This window comes from Equus quagga, chromosome 8 (genome assembly GCF_021613505.1).
Source record: "Equus quagga isolate Etosha38 chromosome 8, UCLA_HA_Equagga_1.0, whole genome shotgun sequence".
In the NCBI taxonomy this organism is placed as follows: Eukaryota; Metazoa; Chordata; class Mammalia; order Perissodactyla; family Equidae; genus Equus; species Equus quagga.
In genome coordinates, this window is record NC_060274.1 from 36,601,554 (window position 1) to 36,608,833 (window position 7,280).

At 41.5% G+C, this 7,280-nt stretch overlaps 1 protein-coding gene across 1 annotated transcript; it reads left to right on the forward strand.

Annotated features, from left to right (window-relative positions):
- Positions 1 to 362: 362 nt before the first annotated feature.
- On the forward strand, positions 363 to 6,284 carry YAE1 (YAE1 maturation factor of ABCE1). The gene is made up of 3 exons (XM_046670775.1): positions 363 to 626; positions 1,985 to 2,106; positions 3,717 to 6,284. The coding sequence occupies exons 1-3, from the start codon at positions 378 to 380 to the stop codon at positions 4,144 to 4,146; spliced, it is 801 nt and encodes a 266-aa protein (XP_046526731.1). The 5' UTR covers positions 363 to 377; the 3' UTR covers positions 4,147 to 6,284.
- The last annotated feature ends 996 nt before the right edge of the window (positions 6,285 to 7,280 follow it).

Here is a 7,280-nt window from a genome sequence, read left to right on the forward strand (position 1 = left end):
CTTTTCGATTCCATTGTCTTTGCTCCACGCTCCTAACAATTAAAAAACGTCGAGCTGTCAAATCTCGTCAATGCACTGAGGGGGACTCTCAAAGAGACGGAGTCTTTGGCCAGTAATCGCCCATCAAATGAACGACCTTGAACGGTGTGACTCGCGCGCGCGTCTCCAAAACCTAGACCTTATGGAGCACGGTGGACACCAGGTCGGGCAGCCTTCTGCAGAGGCCAAGATCGGACAGGCTCCACCAGGGAGGCACCTGCCGCGCCCACGACAGGCGCGCGCTGACACTGGGAGGTAACTGAGGAAGCCCAAACCACCAGGGAGCAAAAAGCTCCGGCGGCAGCCAGGGGCCAGCCGTGACGGCCCCGACACCGCGCATGCGCAAACGCACGCGCAGCCGCCCTGTGAGCCCCGACTCGCATTCTCCGCCCCGCCCCTGGGACCGGATGGAGTTGCCGGCGCTTCCGGCGGCCGGCGGCTGTGTGGTTGCCTCGGTGATGTCGTGGGTTCAAGCGAGTCCTTTGGTCCGGGATCCTGGCGAGGACGGGGACGTGTTTGACGAGGAAGCGGACGAGTCGCTCGTGGTGCAGCGGGAATGGCGGAGCCACATGCAGAGACGAGTCAAAGTAAAGCTGCGTGGAGGGTGCGGGGGCGCCCTGCTGCGCCGGGTGCGGGGCGAGGGGCGTGGTGGCGTGAAGAAGGTGCGTCCCAGAAGCGGCCGTAGTGGTCCGGGCCGGCCCCGCGCCGTCCTCCCTGCCCGCTGCCTCCCAGTCCGGCCCGCGTCCTGCTGGGATTTCCCACTGGGTGACTTGAAAGCGTGTGAAACCACAGGGTGCGTTCCTCGAGCGCCCGCGGGGTGCCTGCGACGCCATGGACCAACCCGAATAAACTTTGTCCAGACATGAAAGAGGCTCCCGTTTGATGAGGATCACAGGACAGGGTGGGGGAGAAATGGACGCACCGACTGTACTGATCATGGCTGTCAAAGGACCAGTACACAGTTTACATGGGTTGATTGAATGAGTGAGGAGCCTAAAATTAGGAATAGTACTAATCAAGGCAGACGGAAAAAGCGAACTTAAGAATGTTGTCAACGGGCAATAAGGGAGAGCTCATATGGACCACGGGTGGGTAGATAAGGGACTGTTAAAGTTGGTTTCTTTTTTTATTTGTTAGGTGTGAGTTATCCATCTCTAATTTGTCTCCCTATTCATGGAGACTGAGCTTAATGCCACACACCTAACTTCCAGGTGGAGCTCTCAGCTTAGTTCAGGGTGAGGTCCGCTTCCACCTAATATCCTTGCCAACCATTCAATTGCCACTAAATCTGCCCTCGTTTAATATTTCAGTAAAATAACCTTGTTGTCAGCTTCGGAAATGCCTTATGTGAGGCTGAGGTCAGACCAGTGGGTACTGAGCATCTTTTGAAAAGTGCTGTGGCGCCATAGGAAATGCAGGACAAAATCCCCACGCACAGAGAATTTGCAGTTTAGTTGAATTTAAGTATCAAGCAAAATTTCTAAAACCAGACTACTTCGTTTTGCTAAACCATTTTCCTCTTTCCCTTATTCAATTAATTATCCAAGACCTTCAGTAACCCTACTTACTGCCCCATCTCCTCACCTACCCACACCAATCCACTCAGTTGCCAAGGGGCCAGACTTGTAATTCTCCATGTTTCCTTTCTGTGAAGCCGTTGCTAACACAGGTTTTTTAAAAATTGTATAAGAATCAGTATTTTAAAATGTGCCCAATAAGTCCAGACTTCGAAAATGGGATAAACCAAAAAAACTTTTATGAGAAGCATAGTCTACTTTGGTTGTGTGCCTATGACATATGTTATAGAAGAATTATGTTAAATAACTCAGTCAAGGCTTATTTCATTGATTTTCCAAGTTGGTTCTATGACTTTCTAGAAAAGCTTACAATGATTCACTTGGTGTTAGTTGTAGCCTGCAATTCTTCATTACTTCCTTATTTTTAGGAAGGTTATAGAGATGGAATAGATGCTGGCAAAGCAGTTACTCTTCAACAAGGCTTCAATCAAGGTTATAAGGAAGGTGCAGAAGTCATTATAAACTATGGACAACTCAGAGGAACATTGAGGTAATTTTTGAAACTTAAATGCTGAATCGTTTTCACCTCAATACTACTGAAGGATTTTTATAAAAGTAACATGTAAAAATAAAGTGTTTAAACTGAAGTGCTTTTCCTAGTGTTAAATCCACAAAAGAGTGCCACAGAGTATAGAATAATATTGCCTTCAAAAAGTCAAAGTCATCAGGTCATCACTTTACCATGTGTGGCAGGTGTTGTCCTTAATTGCAAAGAAATGAGGAGGGTGTATATTTTTTGCTTCCTGCACTACCACCAACCTGTATCTCAAAGTAACTGAGATCTTCAGGGTTTGAACAAAGCTTTTAGTCTAGCACATGTGGCAGACAGAATATGACAGACTTCCAGACTAGCAGTATGTGGTGAAAGTTACAGCTGATAATAGAAAAAGGATTCCATTTACCTTAGTCTTGAACGTGCAATACCCATCAAGATTCCATAGTGACAATAGCATGTATCAGAGCCACGTTGTAAATGACACATGGGGCAAGGAGCCCAACAGGCTTGTCCTCTTTGATGCTTTAATACCTTTTTTAAACTGCCCTCTATGGAGAAAAACATAAAATGCTTCAAAAAATCACTGATTTTAAAAAGGTAGAAAATATGTTATCAAAACAAAAGAAAGTTTTACTGGTTTTAGAAAGTTCACCTGTCAAGCATCAGAATTTGTAGTCTGCCACAGTAGGAAAATGATCGTGTCCATCTTCACATCAAATTCAATTAAATCTTTTATAAACTTAGAAACCTTATTGCTTAATCTTTTATATCAGTTGATTCCACTTTTAAAACATCATTATTTTTCACAACAACCATTGTCTTACGAAACGATAATCTGAAATGTCAAAAAACAAAAGTACTGTCTATACTGGAAAAGTAAAGAAAAATATTTATTAGGACTGGAAGAATTCTTACCTTCAGGAAAATTGTTAGTTAGCTTAGCAAACGGTGTCTACTGTAGAACAAAGCTGGAAAAGTGAAGTTGCCTCAAAACTTTTTTTCTCTAACTTTCAGTTTTGATGGCAAGCAGCCATGTGGTTAGGAAGATGGTTTTCAACCTTGGCAGTACCTTGATGTCAGCTGGGAAGCTTTAAAAGATAAGACTTTCAGAGATTCCGAGTTCGTTGGTCTGGGATGTGACCTGGCCTTGTTAGTTTTCAGCGCTCCCCGGGGGATTCTAATGTCCATCCGAGATTGAGCATGACTAGTTTAGAAGCTGTTTGATGTCTTTAAAAGAGAGACTAATTTTTCTGATCTCTCTTTCTTTGAGTTATATCCCTCTTCAGCAGAAGCTACGCAGTCATAAGGGGACAATCTAAAATCAGGAAAAGTGGATGTGGAGCTGTGAAGAAGGAGTTATGAATTATAAATAGTTTATATGATTAAATCCAGTTGTTTAATTCCTGTTGAAAGATAGTATCCGTCTATATTTTTAAATCCTATTTACCATCATTACTTTCCTGATTTTGACTTGCATTATTATTATTAATCCAGTTTTGCATGGTGTTACCTGGAAGAGAAATATGTAGGACTTAGCATCAAAAATTCTAAAAGCGTTTGATGAAGTTTTTTCCTCTTTGACTCTTGTTTGTATTTTTATTTAGTGCTTTGCTCTCCTGGTGTCACCTTCATGATAATAGTTCGGCTTTGATCAGTAAAATAAATACTCTTCTGGATGCCGTTGGCCAGTGTGAAGAGTGTGTGCTCAAACATCTGAAATCAATCACTCCGCAGCCCCACGTTGTAGATTTATTGGACTCCCTTCAGGATATGGACCTGTGTCATGTAGTTCCAGCGGAGAAAAAGACTGATGAAGCTACAGACGAAAGACTCTGTGAAAATAATGCTGAGTTTAACAAAAACTGTGGCAGGAGTGTTAATGGGGTAGATGGTTCATCTTTAGAATGTTGTAGAACACAGGAGCATGCACATTCTGAACAGCCAAGCCTCACTTGGATTCTAGAACAGACAGCCAGTTTAGTAGAGCAGCTGGGAGTGTCCATAGATGTATTACAGCACCTCAAACAGCTATAGAAATTAGCTTCACTTTTCTAATGAAAATAATGTTCAGAGCATTTCTTAGAGCGTTCCGTTTCTGAACAAGCTCACCAAAATCTCTACTGGTTTCGACATTGCACACTTCACTTGGAGGGTTATCCTTCATGAAAGTTTGAAAGGCCTTCAAAAGTAACACTATTAAATGTAATGTAAGCCTTTTTCCTTTGTCACTTGTAATTTTTATGTAGTTTAATATATGCTCAGAAATTCCAGTTGTCATTGTCATTTTCAAATTTCTCATCAGAATCAAGCATTTTCAGACTCATTAGCAAAAGTGAACAAGAATCAAACATATTTTGTAAGGACCTAACCCTGCTTTCTGTTCTTGTCACCATCAGGTAATTAGGACCTCGTCACCAGCTAATCAGACCAAAGTTACCAGAAATAACCTAATGACTAACACTGTAAATAGATAGGCACACATACATATAGACATGTAGATAAACGTATTGCAATTAAAAGGCTGTAATGTAAGAAACTGAAGAAATGTTTGTACTACTGATGATTAAAAACAAAATGCTAAAATCCATTTTAGTTTCATGTTAATTAAAAATACATACGATTCCGTGAAGAATACAGAAAATATATTTCATGCTCAAGTGCCTACTCAGTTTTTCCAAGAGTTAGTAGTGTTGCCTAACAAGGTGCCAGATTTTTTCTAAACTGCAGTTTTGTTTCATATTCACATAGAAATAAAACACTGAAACCCCTGACTTCTATCTTGCCTTGTAACAATATTCTTAGTCTAGCATAGACCAAATTAGATTCAAACTTTTGCTCCAGGACATAAGATCAGGAAAGGATTTTTCATCACTTTTTGCCGGAAACGCAGTGCCTGACTTTAGAGATGGCCAAATAATTGCCCCATATCGACAGCCTTAATTGCTTTGTCATTAGTATTTATATTTACTATCTATTCTAAAAGACAGATATACTGAGATTCTAAGAGAATCTGATAAAATGGCTCTTTCAGGAGATTAAGAAAATGTACTACTGTGATCTTAGAACCTCCTCAAAGTTTACAGAACATTAAGAAATTGAAGCCACAGATTTGAAATCAGAAGACCATATAGGGTTTCAGCATTTACTAAAACATGCTAAAAATATCAAGTTAAATTTGACAGCTGGTTAAAAAAAGTACTTGCTTCTATGTCTGTAGATGTAAACACTATTTCAGAGATTTACTAATTTGTGTGTGTGTGTGTATATATATAGTCCATATTTATGGATGCAGCAAAATTCTCAAATCCACATGGCATATTATAAGCAATCTCTAAAATCTTCGTGTTGCTCTGCCTTGCATATTAGATATCAAATACCTGTCTCTAATGATGCATCTCAAGAAAGTCACCCTGAGTAAAAACTTCATAAGTGCAGCAAATCTTAAGATTTTATCTAGACACCCTGATAAGATTCCCTGAAGGTAGCACCCTTGCCACCCTTGGTAATTGGGTGGTTTTGTGCAGGTGCTCATAGAAAAGGAAGTCAAGAGAATTAGCTGAGTCGATGAGACTGCTGGGTTGAAAACAACACTTAAACTTATCTTGCCTTTTAAAAAATACAGATAGAAGTTTCTGGACTGCAGAGGAATATGAATGGTATAAGCTCATTGTACCTGTGTTCCATGAACATGAGCTTCTGTACTAGAACCAGCAGAAGTAAAGGGAAGAAACCTTGCTCACCTGTGTCTTTTACCTCGCCTCCTATGTTGTAGGCCTGCCAAGTCTAGCCATGCACACACCCTAGGGGAACACAGACGTAAGGCGGGATTGCCCCAGAGCAGGCACAGCCAGAGCTTCAAGGCCCGGCACCCAGACATTAGGCCGGGGTGATGTGGCTTCCTTAAAAACAGAATTTTCACCTTAAATAAGTTATTTCTAGATGCTGACATACCTGGAGGTTTCTTTTTTTAAGGGAGAGGGTGAAGCCCACAATACTATGCTTTTGTGACATTTTGGTTGCTAGAGCTCCTAAGCCTACTAAGTTTTTGTGATACACAAACAAACAGGAAATGGACAGCTGAATTCACCTACTTGCATTCTTATCTCGTTTATATCCTTAGTGCTGCTTATTAACTGCTTTCGTGGTAAACCACAATAAAAGCCTTGAGCCAAGTCCAAGTTGTGATTCTTACCCGTCTTCAAACTAAAGTTCAAGCTTTGTGTTCCAGTTTAAGATACAGAAAAAAAAAAGAGAGAGAGAGAGAGGTATATAGATATATATAGGAGTCATCTTTAGCTTATTTTTAAAATCTGATTCTAATTTCAGACCAATGGATGAAGTAAATACCAGATGCTAAGTTAATAAACTACCAGTGAGACTTCTTGCTCTACAGAAATTCTCAAATCTCCATCGTGAAGATACTTCAGCACCGTAGTTGCCTTTCTTGCTTCTGCCCTCCCTTACCACCTTTTCCCAACAAACGTACTGGAAGAGGAATCTGCTGTCACTTTCTCAGATGACTCGCTCCCCATTCATTCCTCAGCTTCAAACTGCTTTTTGCCAAGGTCACTGATGGCTGAAGTCACACAGCTGCCCCTAACTGACTTATTTTCAGTCCTGTCACTTGTCTCCTCCACCACTGGACATGATGAACCATCCTCCACGTTTTCAGTCCCTCTGCTTGCCTTTGGAAGCAGCACTTTTTCTTCTTGTCCTGCTTATTACTGTTTTCTCACTATGTCCCATCTTTTTGCTAACTCTCCCCTCCTCTGCCTACTCCTTAAATATGGGGATTCCCAAGAGTTTTCCTTCTTGGACCTCTTTTTGTTTTTATACCCTAACCAGATAATCTCACTTACTCCTGTGGTTTCAGTTATCCTGAATATCCTAAAGCTAATGTGCTGACCCCCAGCCCTCTCCCCAGCTCTAGACCTTTATTTTCAACTGCAGTTTCTCATGCCTGCGTCAGTGGCTTAGACATGAGGCATACGCCACAGCATGTCTAAAGCTTACCTCATATTTCATCTTCTCCCCTCTTCTTCCTATCCCAAACTGCTTTGCCTTTTGTATTTTCAATCCCTTAATGTCATCTCTGTTCAGTCAAAACTAGAAACCTTTAAGGTTTCCTTTGCCATCATACCCTACTTCCAATTGAGTACTTTTACATC

What these genes read in the sequence shown, in the direction of transcription:
- YAE1 (XM_046670775.1), top strand. Translation starts at nt 378, where the DNA reads ATGCGCAAACGCACGCGCAGCCGCCCTGTGAGCCCCGACTCGCATTCT. An exon ending in ACATGCAGAGACGAGTCAAA is followed by an intron (nt 627 to 1,984) that starts GTAAAGCTGCGT and finishes CCTTATTTTTAG; the next exon opens with GAAGGTTATAGAGATGGAAT. An exon ending in CAACTCAGAGGAACATTGAG is followed by an intron (nt 2,107 to 3,716) that starts GTAATTTTTGAA and finishes ATTTTTATTTAG; the next exon opens with TGCTTTGCTCTCCTGGTGTC.